Below are 21571 nucleotides of genomic sequence, written 5' to 3' on the forward strand. Positions count from 1 at the left end.
CTACCACCTCTGGGTGATAAACAAAGGTATCCACTGAAGAGAGATCAAAGGCTACACTTCCCTTTCTTCAGCTTGACCCCAGTTCAAACAGGATAACAGTGTTTCTGTCTTTTTGCTTGTTTTAGTTATTATTTTTATATTAGCCAAAAAACCTCAGCTGATCTTATAGCAAGTCTGCACAGTCTGGATGGGCAGAAATGGGATGGATCATCTCATCTCAACAAAGACAAAAAAAAAGAAATGTCTTGACAGCTCAATATCCTTATTAGGGTTGCAGGGTCCCGTGGGCCACTGCAATACAGTGTCACACAAGAGGCAAACTTCTGAACTTGCTGCCCTGAGACCTTCCCTTAATCTTTTACTGTGGAATGAAAGATCAAAAACCCCAAGCAGTTTTAAAAATATGCAGCTAATGTCACGCAGTTAAACTGATGTAGCATGCATGTTGTTTTGCAAACTAACAGGTTAAATATGGCTTTGCTTTAAGATTCCCATCAAATTTCGTTTTTATAGAGAAATTTCTGAAAGCAGAAGGGGTTGAGGGAGGGTGAGGTAAAAAGAAATAAATCATTGTAGTCTCAGGAACAGTAATCCTTGTTGAGGATTTTGGCTGATTGATATAAATAACATCGTCCCCGCCATCTGTCCGAAGAGGGACCTTTCCAGTCCGTGTTAAGCTGCAACGGCAGAATAATTAATGAATGGTGTCCTTTGTGCTGGTAATAAAGACAAGACAAATTATGTTATAATCCAACTGCTGCTCATTTGTCACAGCCAAATAAAATGTCAAATAAAAGTGAGGGGGCACTGTGTTTGTTTAACGGACGGCATGCTACCTGTTTCTATTGTTGACAGACAACCAGAGTGCAAGTTTTGAACGTTACGGACTAGGAAAACCTCTGAACTCAAATCGCATTTCCTTGAGAGCTGGGGTGGGAATCTAGCGAGATTCGGGGGGGGGGGGTGGGGGGGGGGAGCCTGGCAGAGAAACACTGAAGTAAGTTTTAATTAGAGAGCTGTAATGCCACCCGCTCCTCTGAGTAAGTCGGTTTGCGATTGCAGCGCAAAAGCTCTGCCTGCAAAGTGCAAGTTCAAAACACAGCTGAGCTATTTGCAAATCTGCAAGAATTCGGGAGGGCTCTCGTCTTGCATTTTCAGGATAGACACATTCATCCAGTTGCTGGGAAAGCCAAATAATGAAAACGGAGCCGGGATTTAGCAAGTCCCGCTGGGAATTACCTATGACGGAGGGCAGGGCTGCACCTCCTCAGAACATGCTCCTGCTGTAAAGATTCACAGACCTGGCATTCAGACAGGCATCTGTCGCTTGCTCTAATGCCAGTTCATAGTATACATACAAACATCTGCTTCCGTGCACAAAGGGATACAGAGCGCTTGACAGGTCTGTGTTAGCCGGCTTCGCAATGCCAGTTCTTTATGCAAAAACCCTAATGCTTCCCGGCAAGCCATTAGAAGTGATACAATCAGCCCAGGCCCCATTAAGCCATCAGTGTCCACCTGTGATAAAGATGGCCATTTGTTTTCTTAAAGCCCACTTAATGTCTGCTTAACTCAATTTGTCAGGAAATGTAGAACAATTTCCTCACAGTCTGAAATTTGGTAGTGGTTCAAGTCAAAGGCCAGGTCTCGTCCTATTCAAATGATGGAATAAACAGTCTTCACGTTTGAATCTCCCTGAGGAACCACTGTTTACTTTTTCTGAAAAATATGTTGCTGGAAAGGGAAAACATTTGCATCCCTTTACCATTTTTTTTCCTGAAGTCCTGGAATATATCTAGCAGGGAAGAGGGCTGTGACTGGATTATCTTAAAAAGACAACAACAACATAATTTTATTTTCTTTCTTAATTCAGCCAAAAATTGGTTTTAGGAGAAGAGGCTTTGCGAAATGTCACAGAATTGATCACTTTGCTGTCTTTAAAATATCCCATTGTCATATGCACTAACTTACTACTTGGTTTACTTCTGCTTAGAACATTTCCGAATTGCTTCCATTTAGAGCCATTTGTTGGAAATTGGTCTTGTCTTTTATACCCTTTAGCACAGAAATTTTTAAGCTATTTTCGAAAAACAGAAAAGTTCTTAGGAACTTACGTTAATCAAATATGGGAGCTTATGTTGCTTCTGCTCCAAATCACTTTTAGCCACATGGCCGTTGAAGGCTCAAAGTGTATTTCTATGGCTAACCAACAGGGGGCACCCTTAAGTATTTCAGCTATAGCGGGGCCCTAGCCCAGTAGACTTGTGCCCCGTGCAAAATAAACATCAATTTTGACCAACATTTAATCAAATATTTATTGCCTATCCAACAACCTCTACATTCTAAGGTTTGACTTTCGGATCCTTGTATTTCTGCTTAGTGTACAGAAGAGCTGGCTACTGGTTACTAAAGCATCTCTCTGATCATGGCTGTGTGTGAGATCCGCTAAACAACGAAATCAATTAATTACCTGGCTGATTTGGTCAACGAATATCTATCGTGTTCTGAAAACTGAGGCAAATTGAGGTTTAAGTATGTACAGTAGCTGAATAACTGCCTCCTTTTTAATTTTACAAGGAAAAAAGAGCCTTAATAGGTATGTTTTCCAAAGAGAAGAGAAATCAAGGCTGAACGGTGGTGAATTCTGTGCTTGCAAACAAGAAAGCAGCTGCCTATTTTTTCCAGCCTGGCAGTCTATCAACAGCTTCGCCTCTGTGCAGTGCAGTGGTATTGTACGCACATGGCGTAGGGAGTCCATGTTGCACTATTCTAAGGTGCAGCCTAGAAGACAGTAGAGCACCCTAAGAACTGAGATGATGGGGGAGGAGCTAGAAATTAGAATACAAAACCAGAACACATGTTCCACGACACAGTGCAGGGTCTCTGCTCCTTCGGATTGCAAACATACAGTCCTCTGGGTTTCCTGCACTTGCTCAACAAAAGCCTCTCCACCCAATATATTCAACCAGGAGGAAAAAAAATGGCTAGTACAAACACGTTCTACTCAGTTCTGGAACACAATTACCAAAAGGTCAACAGCACCACCAACTCCTAAAGGAATGTCATAGAAAAAAAGGCATGTGAGTTTTCCAAAAATGGTCTGACCTATGTAAGGAGCTTAGTTATTTTTGCAAAATCAACTAAACAAAAGATTCTCATATTGTAAACACCAAGCCTTAATTTTATTGTCATAAACCCATACTGCCATAAAAATAGGAAAATACATCAAAAATTTAAAAATACATATTATTTATTCAACTAATACTTGTGTATATTTCTTACGAAGCTTTCGACTTACATGTTTAGGTGAGTTATAATTATATCATACCTAAACTATTGTACAAACTCATCTTAAATTGAATTTTTTTTACAGATCTTAAATAGCAATTAAAATTAACTTAAAATCTACTTAAAACACAGAGACTATGAAAATGACTCCCAATTTTATGGTGATTTAGAGCTATTTCCTTCTGACCCATCCATACTACATTTGTGTTGGGGATACACATTCATAATTATAAAATCAATGATATACAAAATTCCACATAATGCCTACTGTTTCTTCATCTTCCCTTCTTCATTACTTTAACTACTTTTTCGCTACATTTCTTCAAAACAATTGTTACAGGAACACATGCTTACTGTGGATTCTTAGCAACAGATGTCAACATGTCTGTACAGTTTTGTTTTACCAGAGGAAGAAGAAACAGACACAGTCTCCTTCCAGCACAATGCCTCAGTAGAACTTTGTTACTAAACTCCAGGATGAACAGCACCCGTCATTGTTTTGAAAAGTGGCTGCCCATCTCCAGCCCCTTCCTCTCAATGGTGTTGCAGAAACTGTTGAGCATTCCTGTTGAGCAAAACAGAAGCAGAAGTGCAATAAGGCAAATGTTTTCCTGGGTTTGGGATCCAAACTCAGTAGATACTTAGTTTTCCCTGTAAGGTCTCTATTCTTGAGGTGTAAATTCAAACCCTTCAGTGGGCAAGTAAGTTTCAAGTCACTTTCAAGAAAGATGTGATATTATTCATCTTGCATAGATGAGAATACCCCTCTAATGACTTAGCAAACAAATGACAATTTGTTGATATACTCGATTTGTTTGAGAATGTAGATAATTTGGGCCACACAAAAGTTCCCTTCTAAACTCATTAGTTATTGCTTTGGGGTTTTTGTTGTTGTTGTTGGTGGTGGTGGTGGTGGTGGTTGGTTGGTTTTTTTTTTTTTTTTTTTTTGGTGTTTTTGTTCTGTTTTGTTTTGTTGGATTTGGTGAGGAAAGTCTTAGGAAAGCCTATGAGTTGATTTATTTAGTCCTGTTTTGAGTTCAATGTTTGTAAGGAAATGCGTTACACTCATCATTTAAAAGTTTTACCAAAATCTCTCTCAATAGTGTATCTATGCAGTTATCAGTTATATTGTGTTCAAACCTGTCACCTTTAATACTCCAGAAGGATTTTTCGCCCTTATTCCCAGGCATTGTCTTTAATTCATCTTTGATCATTACACGTAGATTTCTGTTAGTCTTTCAAATGTTATGATTTTCCCAGAGCATTTATGTACATATAAATCAGCTAGCTCTCTGACATCTGACGTGTCCTCTTCATTGCTATCTATGCTTCCACATTCTAGGGAAAGTTCTCTTGTTTGTGGTCCACACCACTGACTTAACTTTCTACCGTAACAATCTGGCTTTTAATGGGATTTAATTTTTACTTTACCCTGGTCCTTCTTCAGCTTTGAGGATCTTTTCATCATACCGTGCCCCCCTCTTATATCTGTGAGCTTTCAGTGCATCACATTTCATAAAATCCAATGGATACTGAACTGCCCAATTGTCTTGTGGTCGTTGTGAAACTTCTAGACTGCTCTGGACACTCTGCTTTTATCTGAACTACTGTTTTCTCATATGTGTTGAAGACTCTGTGCTCACCTCAAAAGGTAGAAATGGATCCAGTACTTTATGTCTGTTTCCTTTAACCTTCTGCTTCTTTTCTAGTCTGGGACTTTTTATCCTGGTGAGTCAAGCGACAAAGCTGTGGTCCTGGTTCTCACAATTCTCAAAGGGTCCCACTCTGCCCGTGATGTTCTGGCACTCTGAGAGGTGACCTGCTTGCATTCTTTGAACTCTGAGAATTGAACCCTAGCAGTATTTTATGAGTCCCCACCGGTCTCCACCCTATGCATCTTGTGAGGGACAATGTCTGTGGTAGTGTGTGCAGTTAACAAGGGGTAACCTCTCCATCTTCCTTTTATAGTGTTATGAATATTTCATGGATGTTGCTATCTCTGAATTACCCCAGGTTAAAAAAAAAATCCTGCTCTGTAGTTCAAAGGGACGAGAAGAGGACAAGAGAAAAAAAATAACAACAAATACCATTTCCTGTCTGAGGAAGAGATTACATAAATAATCCTGATTAGCATACTTCTGAAGGTTTAGGTCTATAATAAGATAGTTGAAGAAGTTTGGGAAGTTTCTGTCTGCATTCTGGATGGTGGGCTCAACCAGTCAGAAACCCAGGTAGTCCCAACACCAACACTTACCAGATCTCACATATCTTCCCATAAACCGGTCTCAAGTTCTATTACTGTACTGACTGTCAGTCTCTGTTTGACTTACTTTGAGAGGCAAAGTTTGTCACTAAGCATCTTGAGTGGCAAGTCCCAAGAGGTTTAGGTGTGCCAGCCAGGTGCCATTTCAAACCAAAAGTCATCCTTTGTATCAGTTCCTCACTGAGGGTATCACACTGAAAGTTGACATTCAAATGCTCAGTTTGTGGCCTGTGCTCTGGGCTTCTCCTTCACTCTGTGCCTTTACCTAGAAGTGCCGATCCCCCTGAAAGGGAGCATGGTACACTGTAGCCATTTTAGACCTGCATTTGCCCCTTTGTGCTTCTAAGAGGAGACTTTGGATCACCAAGTGTGAATCTGTCCATTATAATGATGACTTCCAGATTTCTATTTTTCCATTTAGGAGATTTTTTTTTCTTTCACTTATCTAAAACACACCTTAGTTCTTTATATATATGAAAAGTGGGATTTACATCATAGAAAAAGGTTCTTCTTGGCTCGGATCCCTGGAAAGAAGGTATGCGAATGGCCCCAAGTTATACATTGCAGAGGAAATACCACCCAGATGCTTCACTCTGCCTTTTCTTGGCAGACAAGTAAGAACCATACCGGAAGTGAGCCTGAATTTTTAACAAAAGAATTCTAAAACCACACTCCATCGGAATGGGGACTAATTAAAAGAAACAGTCAACCTCTGTCCTGATCGAAAAGCAACCATTTATAATCAGAGCTCGCCACCCAGTTAACACTGAGTTCAAATTGGATTCCTGCAAGAATTTTGGGGGGTGAGGTAGTAAATGGACGCATGCTCACCCCAGCGCCCCGCCCCTCCTCATTGAGAGCGAAGACCACGCAGGGCAGCCCTGAACTCTAATGAACTGGACAGGTTTTGTTGTCTGTGAGGTGTTTGCCGTTACATATTGCCATAATGTATGGCCCTGTTAGAAGGGAAAAATTGGAGTCAAAGTGGCTGGAAAGTTAGGTCTGCTCCGCAGCTCTGCGAGATTGTTGACATCTGCCGAGGTTGGAGCGCTCAGTAAGCGGGAAATGGGGTGTCACTCTGAGTGGTAGTTTACCATTACCCTGGCATCCTAATGAAGTGTCTGCAGTGCACAGAGCTTCTGGATGGCATCTTAACGCACGGCTAAGCAAAAGCACTTCACTCCCTGTCACTGTCATCCATCTGCCTGCACCCCACTGTAGCCAATGGGATGGAACCATGCTACAGTGTGCTATAAGCCATTTAGAGTTGCGCATTGCATAATCAGTCCCATCAAATATGTTAAAAATGGCTATTATTGGTTATTTCCCTCAAACTCTGGCACCTGGAGTTTGATACATTCAAGTTAAACTTTCTCCAGTGCTGTTTTTTTTTTTTGTTTTTTTGTTTTTTGTTTTTTTTTTACTATGCATTCCATACCCACACTATCTAATGGAAAAGGAGTGCATCCTCCTTTTGAGTCTTGGGAATGAAAGGATTCAAAAAGTTACATGAGTCCTCATTAAAAACTCCCTTGTACATCACACTTGGCGAATTCGATTTATAATATAAGGGAATGACCATCTTTGAGGTGACCTTTTTTCTTTTTTTAAGGCAAGGACAACTCCAGTGGTCTCTGACTTCATCTTAAAGCACATTACTTAGTTTACAATGAGTTCGGGTGCTTTTGAGAGGATTCTTTTAAAGACACTGAGCACTTCCCCAAAACCCTTCGCGTCTTAAGCTGCAGTTGCCAAGACCAGATGACTCAGTTTGATGCTTTAGCACTAACTAGGATAAGATTTCAGTGCAGCGAAGAGGAAGATGGCTGTCCTAGGTAGGTGCCTCCAAAGCGGGCTCTGTGTGGGTTCTCCAAAAAACTTCTGCATAGACTTTGCAAGGCAGGCTGCAAATCAGCTGGGCTCTTGTCAGAGCTGAAGTGGTAAGGATGACCACAAAACTGAGGAGGGCACTTTTCTGTTAGAGACGGGGGGGGGGGGGGGGGGGGGGGGGGGGGCAGCCGCAACCAGAATCTGTTAAAACAGGGGCAGCGAGTGGCCGGGAAGGGTAGCTTTGTATAAACAAAAGGGCACAGCATAATTCGGTTGCATCAGGAATTTTTTTTACAGACATTAAAACTATGGTAAACATAACAGCAGGAAGTGTGCACTGCCTCACAGTGGGAAGCTCACAGTCTGCGGAGCCGGTGCCTGGCTCCACCACTGCTAGAAGTCTCTGACTTTCATTAGCACTCAACAATTCACCCAGCTCCCCAGAAAGGGGGGAGATTCCAAGCAGCAAAGCCCCTCACTAATTATTGTAAACGCTCCCAGGTTGAGGGGGTGTGGGGGTGGTGGTGGGGGTGTGCTCCAAAGGCAAGATGGTGGTAAATTCAAACAAAAGCACCATCCTGACGGTGGCTTGCTGGTCTTTCATTAAGTTGCAAGGCAATACGCTGGAGTATTAGGCCACCATTTTACAGTGAAACTGTAGAAGACCGAACCAGACTGTGGGCAGCTGCTTGTGAGTAACCGAAGTGCAGGTTGACTTCACAAATGGCTGCCTCTCCTGGACGTCAAATTCAGCAATGTATATCTCTCAGCTGGTCCTGGGAACACCAACAGATTACTCCGGAGGAAATCTGAAATAATATCTATTTGATTCCGGGACCAGGGACTTGTGCGACAGCGTAGGCGAAGGGATGCAGGCTCCTAGAAATGATGCCCTCCAGTTAAGTCACTATTGTTTCAGCCTTTAAAAATGAAGGTTAGGTTTCTTCAAAGGGAGAGGGCTCTACTACTGATGGCCATACACATTTAGAATAACTAATAGATAAAAATAATAAAATAAAAATGACTTTTTTTTAAACTGGGGTGGTATGTGTTTATTTTGATTTTATTGTTATTATTTTTCCTTTTGCTCAACGCAGACTCAGAACCCGGGTAGTTCATTTGTACCCACCAGCTGCTGTCAGCAGCACAGCACACCAGCTTTCCTTCATGTGTGAATATTCCTCCAGAACTCATTTGCAAAAGAGCCACAGCGATATTAAACACCATATCCAAACCTTTTTTAAACACACAAAGAAATGGGGAAGCACACATCAGAACTAGACCATTGAGAAAATCCGCCTTTCAAATTTACTGCTCGCTTCACACGCTAGTATAAAATACCCCACCAAGTCCCGTTTGTGATCAATTTGAAACAATCTTGATTTGCTTAAATTGTCACAGTCTTCTTGCACATTTCTTCCTAAATGCAAAATGGCAAAGAAGGCTCCTCCCTCTTCATTATAAAAGTGCAGAATTTCTGGCTTGTTTATTCCTAATGGGACACTTGAGAAAGAAGGAAATATATAAATATCTCTTTCAGAAGATTAGTTGCCTCAATCTTTTTAAAAGAGAGGATTTGTTTGTTTTTCCCCCACGGTAAACAACTTGGGCTGTGCACTGAAGTTTTCCATTGTTAGATTAATGTCATTACTTTACTGATTCAGTCCTGTGGCTCGAAAGCATCAGACCTTTTATGTCTAATTTCTTCCACATTCTGTGTCCATGCATTTCATTAGGACATTGGTAGTTTGAGACGAAATCTAAGCGTCTTTCTGGACAAAATGTTTAGAAGAATCTTCAACTGCATTCTAACCTACTAAACCAGGCAGCGTCTTCCAAGGTTCCATATTAACCAAATGAAACTCTTTTACTCCCTGTGAGAACCCGTTTTCAATCAAAGAATTTGGGGTAAGAAATGCCATAAGCACTTTATTTTAAATAGAGCATAGGAAGTTTCGTCCGATCAACCACTAAGTATTCTATTGATAAGGTTTAGAACAGAGGGTGATCTAGCCAGTTCCGAGAGAGAAGGATCATTTGAAACAATTGGGCAGTTTACAACCGGTCGCATTAAAGTTCTACACACCTAAAACATCTGTGCAGTTCTTTTACATGATGTTCCAGAAATTCCTGTGACTATTAATTGAATTTAGATGTACCGTTACCACACAAGTGTTACCATAAAAATTGTGTTGAAGTTTCTAATAAAAAAGAGGGGGTCATGGTTTGTTTGTTTGTTTGGGGTTTGGTTTTGGTGGGGTTTTTTTCTTTTTCTTTTTCTTTTTCTTTTCTTTCTTTTTTTTGTGAGAAACTATAAAGAGAGAGGGGAGGAAAGAAAAACAAGCTATGGCAAAAAGCCCTGGACTCAGCAGCTTTCTGGGTGAAATGGTGGGATGTGACTGTGTGATTTATAATGAGAAAAGGTATCTACAACATACAATTTTCTACCTAGCTGCAAATAATAATTCATAGTGATGTCCCTTCCAGATAAAAGACCTTTGCTATGTAGGAGCCATGTGGTAAAATGATCATGATGAATGTCAGAGCAGAGCAGGTAACGGCTTTACCAACCGTTCAGATTAGCTGCTGCTTCTCTCCGATGATAACAGTAACCATGCTGTGACTCTATGTGGTAATAATATCTCAGTCCTGATAAATGCTGGGGCCAGCAGAGGTGTTTATAATTCCCAGCTCAGAAATGCTGACTAAAGTTGCCACGTGTTGCCTGTTTTCCCTATTTCGCAATTGTCCAATGTGGAGGGGAGGAGGGAGCTGGATCATAAAATGATTTTGTAACCCATTTCTTGAAGGGTTTTGCTGTTTGTTTCACTGAAGACGGTTCCCTTGTTCTACGTGTTGCTGTGTGTCGAGGTCAAATAAAATGACAAGGGAGCTACCATACTGAAACACACTCTCTCTCTCTCTCTCTCTCTCTCTCTCTCTCTCTCTCTCTCTCTCTCTCTCTCTCTCTCTCTCCTTCAGAGGCCTTTTGTGTCTCACAGGTGCTCTGGATAAAATTTAATATGCCTTTCCTAAAAGCCATCTTTAAACTCAAAACAGGGAAAAGCGTTTTCTTAGATTGCATTTTCTTTAATTGTCATATAAAGCCTGCTGTTCTCATGTGAGATTTTAAACCCCATGTAAATTTAATCTGTCTACCAATAGAAGGAACCAGGACTTTGGGAAACTTGTGTGAAAAACTCAAACCTCAGAAAGTAGCATTTCTAGTCTCATGAAAATGTACAAAGAGAATTCCTATAAACAGCTGCTTACGTGTTTGGAATCTATTACTGGTTTACAATGAGGAACACGTCAAATGACACACAATGTTAAGACTTTTAAAAAATACTTATAAAACTGGATATGCATAAATAAACATAATTAAAAAAATTTTCACAGAACTCAATTCCAAAGACATGAACTAGTGAGCTGGACTTTTTTTTCCCACAGGACAGATTACCACCTAAAAGTAAATTTGTGTCATTGGTGAGTTGCAGAAACGTATTTGGTCACCATGGTGCTCCTAAATTACTTGGAAGACAAAAACAAGAGAGGACAATAGAATTCTGCTTTGCCTATAAAACCTGCTGATGGAGGGTCAGGACTCACCCCCCCTCTTCAATCCAGATGAACAGCACCATTGCTCCAAAATGAGGAGAGCAAGTTTGGAGTAAGATCCAGCTTACTCGGTGAAGCCCAATGCTAAGCACACAAAGTGAAAAGCCAAGCTTGCGAGGGCACACTTCAAACACTAGGAAGTTGGAGACAGAGATCTGGGCTACACTCGCCAGTCAGCCTAGCCACACTGGCAAGTTCCAGATCAGGGAGCGACCTTACCTCAAAACAGTGGCCAGCACCCTGTGAATGACACCAGATATTGTCTTCCAGCCTTCGCACACACATACGCATTCCAGTTTTAGGTTGCTGAATTTTAGAAAATATAATCATCCTAAAATTGGTTGCCCCAAGTAATAACTCTCTTTAAAAGTTACCTACAGTCTTAAATGTCAGTGAGCGTTTTCCAAACTTCCTCCCCATGTGAGCTCAGGATACCAGAAGTGCCAAAAAGAAAAATTGCAGTAACAAGACAATATTTTTACTTTCCCTGAATGTATTTAAGGATACATAAAGTAATTAATCGTGATAATTATGAAGACCTTCCAAAATAAATTAAATAGAATATCATCTCATTGATTTGTGAAATTCTGGATTACTTTGAATTTTTTTTGGCCAAGCAAATCTACACCTTAAAAGCTTTTTGACTTCAACGAGTATCTTGGATAATCCCTTGGGTAAGAAGAAAGATATAAACCTCATCGGTGCCTGTGTTATAATATGTCTTATATTTAAACCCCTGTCATGACGTTTTACGTTTTGTCCGCTCCCTAGATCAAAACCTGACAAAGACAGGGTAGGTTTGTAATAGCCGTGGGCCACACACTCGCCCTGTTAAGTGTTGCTTCCTTTATTTGTATGTGTGCATATATGTTTAATCCACTATAAATTATTTAAACAGTAAATTTACTCAACAAGTTCTGACTCTTGACTGCTGAAGAGAGAAATAAAGGGGCAGATGAAGAAATTAAGGTGCTCATTAACAATGCTTGTAAAAGCAGGCTGATTTTCACTTCTGTGATATCTGGTACTCCCTGAAGCAGCCAACAGACCCTAGAAATGCCATCTTTTACATTTAAGTAAGAAAAAGTTGTGTTCTCAATGTCTATAACTACTTGGCCAGTTCGGCTTGATATCGCTTCTATTGGCTACTTCCTTCTACGTCTGGACCAGAAATGGCCTCTAGAAAGCAGCCACCAAGCAGCTTGTCCCATGGAAAGAATCCATGGGCTATTGGCAGTGCACTGACTAGAGCAGTCTCCACATTAACACCGACTATGAAGAGTTGTTACCGTTGCTTAAATTTTAAAAATGGGCAAAGCATCGACATTTCCCAGGTGAAACAATCAAAGGAGGTCGGTGTGATCTGTAGAAATCAGGTGACCAAATTTAGTTTTAGGAGCACCACCTCCACCCCCATTAAAGAAGGAAACAATCCTATACTTTACGGGTACTTCTGACTTCTGTCAGTGTCCTCAGGGGCAAACCACTTTCCTTATTTATAGCATGAGTGTGAAGTAATGTGAGTTTTGAAAGTCCCCCTAAGGTTGTCTCTTCCTAAAGTAACTGTATGTTATTTTAAATATCAAACAAGCAATTGTTACAGCTTGGATAATTTCCCATCCTCAACTTAACTTCCTATTTGAAAATGGATTGTGAATGATCTGTATCATTACAATAGGATACTGAGTATCCACAAATAGGGTACTACGATGCAGAATGAATATTACCCAAACAGGGACAGCCTCTCACCACATTCTTTTTTTTTTTTAACTGTACAATGTTCCCTGTGTGTATACGTTTTCTTTTCTTTTTTGAATTTTTTATTTGCATTTCAAATGTTATCCTCTTTCCCCAACCCCTTCTCCCTCCCCGCTCTGACATTCTCCTATACTTGGGGGTCCAGCTTCTCCTCCCATTGATGCTCAACAAGGCCATCTTCAGCTACATATGCAGCCGGAGCCATGGGTCTGTCCATGTGTACTCTTGGGTGGTGGTTTACTCCCTGGGAGCTCTGGTTGGTTGGTATTGTTGTTCTTATGGGATTGCAAACCCCTTCAGCTCCTTCAATCCTTTCTCTAACTCCTCCAATGGGGACCCCATTCTCAGTTCAGTGGTTGGCTGCTAGCATTCGCCTCTATATTTGACATGTTCTGGCAGAGCCTCTCGGAAGACAGGTATATCAGGCTCCTGTCAGCATGCACTTCTTGTCTGGGTTTGGTGGCTGTATACGGGCTGGAACCCCAGGTGGGGAAGACTCTGAATGGCCTTTCCTTCAGTCTCTGCTCTAAACATTGTCTCCATATCTCCTCCTATGAATATTTTTGTTCCCCCTTCTAAGAAGGACTGAAGCATCTCCACTTTGGTCATCCTTCTTCTTGAACTTCATGTGGCCTGTGGATTGTATCTTGGGTAATCTGAGGTTTTGGACTAATATCCACTTACCATGTGATTTCTGTTTGCTTGTTTGTCTGCTTGTTTGTTTACTTGTGATTGGGTTACCTCACTCAGGATGATATTTTCCAGTTCCATCTATTTGCCTATGAATTTCATATAGTCATTGTTTTTGATAGCTGAGTAGTATTCCATTGTGTAGATGTACCATATTTTCTGTATCCATTCCTTTGTTGAAGGGCATCTGGGTTCTTTCCAGCTTCTGGTTATTATAAATAAGGCTGCTATGAACATAGTGGAGCACGTGTCTTTGTTATATGTTGGAGCATCTTTTGGGTATATACCCAGAAGTGGTATAGCTGGGTCCTCCAGTAGTGCTATGTCCATTTTTCTGAGCAACCTCCAGACTGATTTCCAGAGTGGATTTCCCACATTCTATAATGGCCACCTTACAAAAAGTATAACTCAACTGAGACTAGAAAATCATCATATTCTAAGGACAGCCTAACATACAGTGGCTACCTTGCTTCCATACAAAATATGTTAACATTCCATAGTACACTTCAGAAGAACACCCCTGGACAGTGACCTATTTAACACACAGTGATACAGCCATCTTTTAAGAATTATAGACAATAGATGAATAAGATTTCTATGCATTGTGTACTAGAAGAATCAAGACTGTTCTATCCATGGACCTATATAACACAAGAGAATGTATTTTGAAATGTGACTTAATACACACTTATAAATAAGTTAAGAAAAAACAAAACCAGGGATGATAAGGCCAGAAAAGTGACTGGAGGTCATTTAGTCCATGATTCTTCACTGTGCCAAATTCTTTCCTTCATCAAGTAACTTTATCTTATCTCTTTTCTGTAAAGAATTGGGTTGTAAATGTGTTTTAGTAGTGGCAGTCCTTGTAGATAAATGCAAGATAAACCACATTTTTAAAAAAAAACAATGTGCCCTAAGAACCAATGATAGGGTGAATGTAAAGCCACATTCTTATCATAACATTAAAGTCTATTTCACATCGTAAAAGAGACATTACTTCTCTGAGTAGCGTAGAATTGTATTTGAAGAAGCTGGTTTACAACTCTAGTTTGTTGTGGTTTAAGAAGAAAGGAGCCAGCAGGTCAAGAGTTGACAGAAAAAAATGTTTACAATCCGTGTTGGATGGCAAAAACCCAATGCAGAGATGTCTTGAATGCAGTGGAAGGTTCTCGAGTCGGAAACTGGAAGCACTGGTTGAATAGGAGGAACTTAAACTATGATGATTAAGAGCACAGAGTAGGTCTAAAACTCAGTGGTACTAGAAGGAAAGCAGAAATCAGTGCAGAGGAAGGAGAAAAATACAGCTTGTTATTTCCGAAAAGAGTTTGCACTCTTGGTATACAGTTCAGCCAAGTGGTCTTCAGCTCTCCATGTCGGAAATGTTCCTTTCCTTTCTCCAACCTTAATGTTAAAAAGAAAAAGCCGGTGATACCACAGTCTCCTCAGATTTTTGAGTATTTCACAATTAAGAGAAACTACATGCTAATAGAGAAATAGCTGAAAACCCTGTTATTTGTGTATCTTTCAAATCAAGTGATGACTGTTGGCGATGTCCTTTTTTTTCCCAATTTTTTTTTATTCACTTTATATCCCTACAGCAGGTCCATTCCCTTCTCTCCTCCCAGTCCCCCTTACAAATCCCTCCTCCATGGGTCCCTCCTCTTCTCCCCAGGAAAGGGAAGCCGGTATGCCCTGGGACATCTACTTCTGGCAGGTCTCAGCACATCCTCTCCCACTGAGGCTGAAGCAGGCAGTACATGTAGGGGGAGGGGCTTCACTGTCAGGAGACAGAGTCAGACAGCATCCACTCAAATAGTTAGGGGACATACATGAAGACAAAGCTGTACATCTGCTCCTAATGTGTACAGGGGTTTAGATCAGTGTCTGTGAGCCCCATGGGCCCAAGTTAGTTGACTCTGTAGGTCTTCCTGTGGTGTCTTTGAGGCCTCTGGACTCACAGGAAGCATTCCAAGCTTATAAATGGTAATCTCAGGTCCTACTGTGGCACACCCTAAACCAGACTTAAAAAAGGGCCTCTCGATTTTAGTGTACCCAGTTGTGTTTGTAGACACCCCCCACTTAGACATGTTTACAGTACTTACGTTCCATGAAAGGGTTATGTGGCATTGATTTAGATGGGAAAACATTGCACTTTTGTAACCCTTCAAAAGATTTTGTTCAGAGTGCGTTGTCAGGGAAAATAGTTACTTCTCATTCATATTTCATTCTTCTTTAGTCTAGCATAACAGAGCCCCAAATATCTATTTAACTATCCAAATATATATAGATATAGATAGATAGATAGATAGATAGATAGATAGATAGATAGATAATAGGTAGATCGATAATAGATAGATAGATAGATAATAGATAGATACATACATACATACGCACATACAAACAAACAAATATACATACATGCATACATAGATACATACATACATACATACATACATACTAGAATAAAAGGAAACCTGATTAAAAAGACTTTGTAATGTGAAACATTTCTTATAGGCGGAAACCATAATATAGTTTATAAACTTCTCTCTATATAACTGCTCTCCAATCAGATCCATTTCTTAGGCCATCATCAAGGTGTTTAGAGTGTTACCTGATGCCTAGGTAAGTGGGCAGTTGTATGTTACAACTCAGATGAAGAATTAGTAGCTAGGAGTGGAGCAATGACTCAGTGGTTAATAGACCTGCATGGGATTGAGGTCACCTGGCAGCACCAAACCAGTCAGCTCGAAACTGCCTGTAACCCCTCCAGGCAACCTGATACCCTCTGGTAGACTCTGCAAGTCTCTCTCTCTCTCTCTCTCTCTCTCTCTCTCTCTCTCTCTCTCTCTCTCTCACACACACACACACACACACACACACACACACACACTCTTAAAAAAAATAGCAACTACATTTTGAATGTTACTGCAAGCAGATAGTTGCTATGAGCTCTAAGTGGGTAAACTGAACCCAGACTAGTCCTCAAAAATGTTTTGGTGGAACGTAAGCATTTATAGGGTACTTGGTTTCACTAGTGTTTGGGCAAAGCATGTTGAATATCGTAGCTTATTCCATAAAACCGCCCCTTAGGATGCTAGCCGAAGCAAATAAGAAATGTCCTAGTTAAGGTGAGCATTGCTGTCATAAAACACAATGGTGAAAGCAAACTGGGGAGGAAAGTGCTCCTTTGACTTATGTGTTCGCATCACAGTTCATCCTCCAAGAAAGGGAGAGCAGGAACAGAAACCAGGCAGGAAACTAGAAGCAGGGGCTGATGGAGGCACTGAAGGGATTCTGCTCACGGGCTTGGTCCTCATGGTTTGTGCAGTCTGCTTTCTCATAGCGCTCAGGACCACCAGTCCAGGGATGGCCCCATCCACAATGGGCTGCGCCTTCCCCCATCAATCACTAATTAAGACAATGCTTTACAGGCTTGTCTATAGCCAATCCTGTGGAGGCGTTTTCTCAGTTGAGGCGCCATCCTCTCTGCTGACTCTAGCTTGTCTCACGTTGACACAAAACTAGCCAGCACAGCTCCTGAGACTCTATTACAGGATTTAAAGTTAAGTCCCATGCATTCTAACCCACGCACATACCTTTCATTCGCGGATTCATTTCTCCTTCGTTTAATCCATTACCTTGCCAGTCTAGCAGTCAGTCTACATTGGAGAAAAATGCAGGTGGATGCAGGAGTTGAAAGGCATCTGTTCAATGGACATACCTTATACAACATTGCATGTGACTATACAAGATTAACTGCAAGGCATCCAGGGGCCTAGCTAGCTTTGTCTAGGTAACTAGGACCAATGTCTCCACCATCTTCCTTGAGTTCACTGTGTGGAATTTCATATCCACAAGGGGTTCTGTTTCCTACAACCCTACATGACAGAACAGTCATTCCAGTAAGAGATGTAGGCACTGATTTTTTTCTCTTTCTTTCCCCTTTTGTTTCCGTATGCGCAGTGTGGTCCAAGCCATATTCTGTTGGAACTCTTCTAAGAATTGCAGTTCTGAAAGCTTTGACTGTGGGAGGCATTATTTATAGACCTTTGTGGTTTTAAGAGGGAAAAGTAGAGCTTCTAAGCTGAGTACTACAGGAAGACTGCCTTCACTCCACTTTAGCCAAATACCGTCCTCAGCGAACATTATCTTAGGATGCCTTATAAAACGTTACTTTTGCAACATCGCATTAAGAAAACTGCCAGTTTCTAAACCAGTTCTTTCCTAGCCTACTATATAAAATCCATGTATCTATTAACAGGAGATCATGTATTAGGATTTTGGAAGGACATCTTTTTTTGATCCCCCGGAGCTGAGGACCGAACCCAGGGTCTTGTGCTTGCTAGGCAAGTGCTCTACCACTGAGCTAAATCCCCAACCCCTTAGAAGGACATCTTAATAGGAACTGTTTGGCCTTAGTACCAGTGACTCCTCTGCAAAGACTTAGTACACCGGGGATTATTTTCATAAGTCAAAGAAACCCAAGTCTCACTGCCTACAGAAGCACTGCTTCTAACACGTGTTCCACATTTACAGCCTCACTTCTCCAGCTCTCTCCCAGTACAGCCTTCCATCCGCATTCTAGAAAGTAGAAAGGGGAAAGGCTCAAGGGCCTCAAAATGAAACCCCGCACATAATCCTTGCAGAGTTCCCACATAACTTTGGCTCTCATTGGCCAGACGTGGTCACATGGCCACCTTAGCTTACAGAAGAGGTTGGCAAGGGAGACCCCTTTAACCAAACACGTTAACCTCCTGTTCGCAGTGGAATTAGCATACCAAGGAAGAAGAAAAATGGAGACTGTGTGGTGTCCATCTCATGTGCCACTTACCCATATATTGGGAGTCAAGCAAAGAATTCTGTGGAATTCTGAGGAGATCATGTTGGAGGCTAAAGAGAACGTACTGGCAAGGGAGACACCGAATTCAGTGCTGAAGAGTGGGCGAGCATAACCCCTTCCCAGTGGAAGGGCTCTCTGGACAGAGTGCATCCACTTGTACCAACGGAAGATCCTGGAGGAAGCAATCTACGGCCTATGCAGTTTAAACAACTACCTATTTTATGTCAGTTACCTGGCATTATGCTTCCTGACTTTGACCGATTCTAAATGGTCTTAATTTACTGCTAAAAACAAAATATATACGAGGGTGAAAAGCATAGAAAATATTAAAATATGTTTTCTGCTCCTTTAAAAATATTTGCCAGAGAATCAAAACGACAGTGGAATACCTACAATAACTTGCAGGGCACTTATAATTACCACGCTGTGTATCCTTCTGACAACATGTGGTATCACAGAACATGAACCTGCTCTCTTACAATCATGAAGGTTAGAAATCTGTCATCAGCCTCACTAAACGTGAGGTATTGGTGGCTCTGTTTCCTCCACAGGCTGTGTCCCTGCCTTCTCCAGCCTCGGGCAGCTCTCCTTGAACAGTTCCTCCCACTTCAGATAGCGCCTTTCTGATCTCATTCTCATATTACCTGACTCTCATCCTCCTGAACATCTGTGGCCCAAAGAGATTACACAGCCCACCAGACATTGAGCTCCTAACTTGAGCACACCTTCAAAGACTTTCTTTCCAAGAAATAAAGGAGACAGACATCTTGGAAGGCATTATTCATATTGGAAAGGCAAATTAATATCTATTCTCACCAGAAAGATTGCACCAAAGTCACTCTGTGGCTGTTTTGATGTGATCGTGTCTAATCTAGAATCAAAACAGAAAAAGCACTCCACAAGTGAGGGGGGGGCTAATGATCAGTTCTGTTAGTTGTTAGGTTACAGTTCAGAATTCTCCTCAGAAACCCTTTGTTCCTCCTATGACATCTCTGCCTTTTCTAATCTTTTTTTTTTCAATTTTATTTCAGAAAAACAAGACAGTGATGCAAAAATTGAAACTATGAAGTCTCTGGTAAAAAGTCTCCCTCCACCAAATCATGACACCATGAAAATCCTCTTCGGACATCTAACCAAGTAAGTTATATGAGTTTTTGAGTATGTTGTATTACAGTTTTTACCTAAATGAAGGACATTTATATTTCTGAGACAAAAGTTCGTCAATGCGTCCATCAGAGATCTTTACTTTGAGCTAGCCTCAAGTTTCTTTCAGAAACTGAAAACCTACTCAGAATAGGAAAAAGAGCCAAAAGGGAACTTCTGAGGGTTCCTATTTTTTAACATGAAAATGTTTGCTGACTTTCAGAACCATTACCAGGACCCATTACAGGCCTTGTCAACATAGCTATCTAACATAAGCATGAAATGATTCAGACAGGTGTTAAGCTACAGCTCCAACCATAATCCAAATCCAGTGACTAAACAGACATGACTTACAGTCTCTGAATGATAAGGTGTTATTTATGTAGTCAGTCAGAGAGGAGTATCCCAGGAAAATGGCAAATTAAACATCCAGAGGCCCAAATTATCTTGATACTCATGAGAAGCAGAAAGCAGAGAGAAAAGGCTAGTAGTACCTATTGAATGACGTGGACCCAGGAACTGAAGTCTCATCACATAGGTCCTTTTTGGTTGAGAAAGCCCTAGAGTCTATTGTAAATACAAGGAGGAGGCACTAAAGATGCTAAACTCAGGCAGTATCAGATTGCTCTGACTGCTGAATGGAGAAGAGACTACAACTGTGACAGCAGGCATGCCATTGACTGGAATCTCGTGTAGTTTAGGCAACATGAAGACAACTTTAGAGGGGCGGTTCTCAACTGGTGGGTCTCGACCCCTGGGGATGAAGTCACATGACTCTTTCATAGGGATCAACTAAGACCTTTGGAAAACACGGGTATTTGCATTCCAGTTCATAACATTAGCAAATTCATAACAACAGCAAAATTAGTTAGGAAGTAGCAATGAAAATAATTGCATGGTTGGGGGCCACCACAATATGAGGAACGGAAGTAAAGAGTATAGAATTGAGAAGGTCGAGAACCACCACTTTAGAGAGAAATGAGTCAAGAAATCACACAAGTGGGCCAGGTTGGGTGGACTGTTGTTTGTGGTATGATGTGGAAAGGAAGGAGAAACCAGGGGTGCTGCTTTGGGTTTCTGCTTAGGCAAGGTGAGAAATGGCAGTGTTGCATACACAGATAGACAAACCTAGTGGAGGAACACTAGAAGCGGGTTTGAGAGCCCCATTCTGGCCGTGTTGCATTTGACAATAACAGTTACTGCTTTTTGCTGACACCTTTTTTTTTTCTTTTCTTTTCTTTTCTTTTCTATTTTTCGGAGCTGGGGACCGAACCCAGGGCCTTGCGCTTGCTAGGCAAGCGCTCTACCACTGAGCTAAATCCCCAACCCCATCTGCTGACACCTTTAACACGGCACAGAATGATCCACGCGGTGACATCTGAGCTCACACTCTGCATGCGTAGCATCGGTGCCCTGGCTCACGGAACAGTGAACCAAAGCTGCGGGTTTTGCTGTGTGAGATTAAAGTTGCTTAATCGCCCAAGTCACTATTTGGGATGAATAATTTCCGAAAACCGTTCAACTAATCCATTCAATTATTTTTAATTGTGAATGTAACACATGCAACTGCACACAAAATACATAAGCGAGGAGCAGTGATGAATATACGGTGAAAAGTGAAAGTCGCCTCCCAGTCAGTCTTAGCTTGCTGAGCAGAAGTAACTAATGCCATTTTATGTATCCGTTCAGACCTGTTTCTAAGCACGTGCAAACGTATGTGTAAGTTGCTTCTGGTACTGTCGCACATAACCCATTATTCCGCATCTGTTTATAGCCCACGCATTTCCTTTGGCTTCACTGAACAGACCCATCTTACCATTTGAAGGATAATGCTCCAAGGTTGGTTAGGTCAGAGCTCGCCAAAGTAGTCACTGGGTTAGAGAACATGGGCTAACCTAATGCAGCCTGTTCATTGTTCTCCCAAAGTTCTGAGCATCCTTTAGTGTTAGAATGCAAACTTGGCTCTTAAATGAATAGGAAAGGGGGGCTTAGAGCCAAGTCCTTGATTTATACACTGTTTCAGTTATGGCCTCAGACATCTACAGCTAGATTAAATAATATACCATACCCCATGGTTATAAGAATTAAATAATGTAATGTATGTACATAGAGTGTCTAGCACAAGGCTAAGTATCCCAGAT

The 21571-nt window shown here is 41.2% G+C and overlaps 1 protein-coding gene across 8 annotated transcripts in view; it reads left to right on the top strand.

The window, feature by feature from the left end:
- Arhgap15 (Rho GTPase activating protein 15) overlaps positions 1–21571 on the top strand; it is a 604300-nt gene that overhangs the window by 526527 nt on the left and 56202 nt on the right. For all 8 annotated transcript variants that reach the window (XR_015682721.1, XR_015682718.1, NM_001429793.1 and 5 more), the window contains one exon: positions 19319–19424. Coding sequence is in view for 6 of the 8 variants with exons in the window: in NM_001429793.1 (NP_001416722.1) it covers positions 19319–19424 (106 nt within the window). In the remaining 2 variants the exon portion in view is untranslated. The remainder of the gene's footprint in view (positions 1–19318; positions 19425–21571) is intronic.

This window comes from Rattus norvegicus, chromosome 3 (assembly GCF_021556685.1).
Source record: "Rattus norvegicus strain SHRSP/BbbUtx chromosome 3, alternate assembly SHRSP_T2T, whole genome shotgun sequence".
In the NCBI taxonomy this organism is placed as follows: domain Eukaryota; kingdom Metazoa; phylum Chordata; class Mammalia; order Rodentia; family Muridae; genus Rattus; species Rattus norvegicus.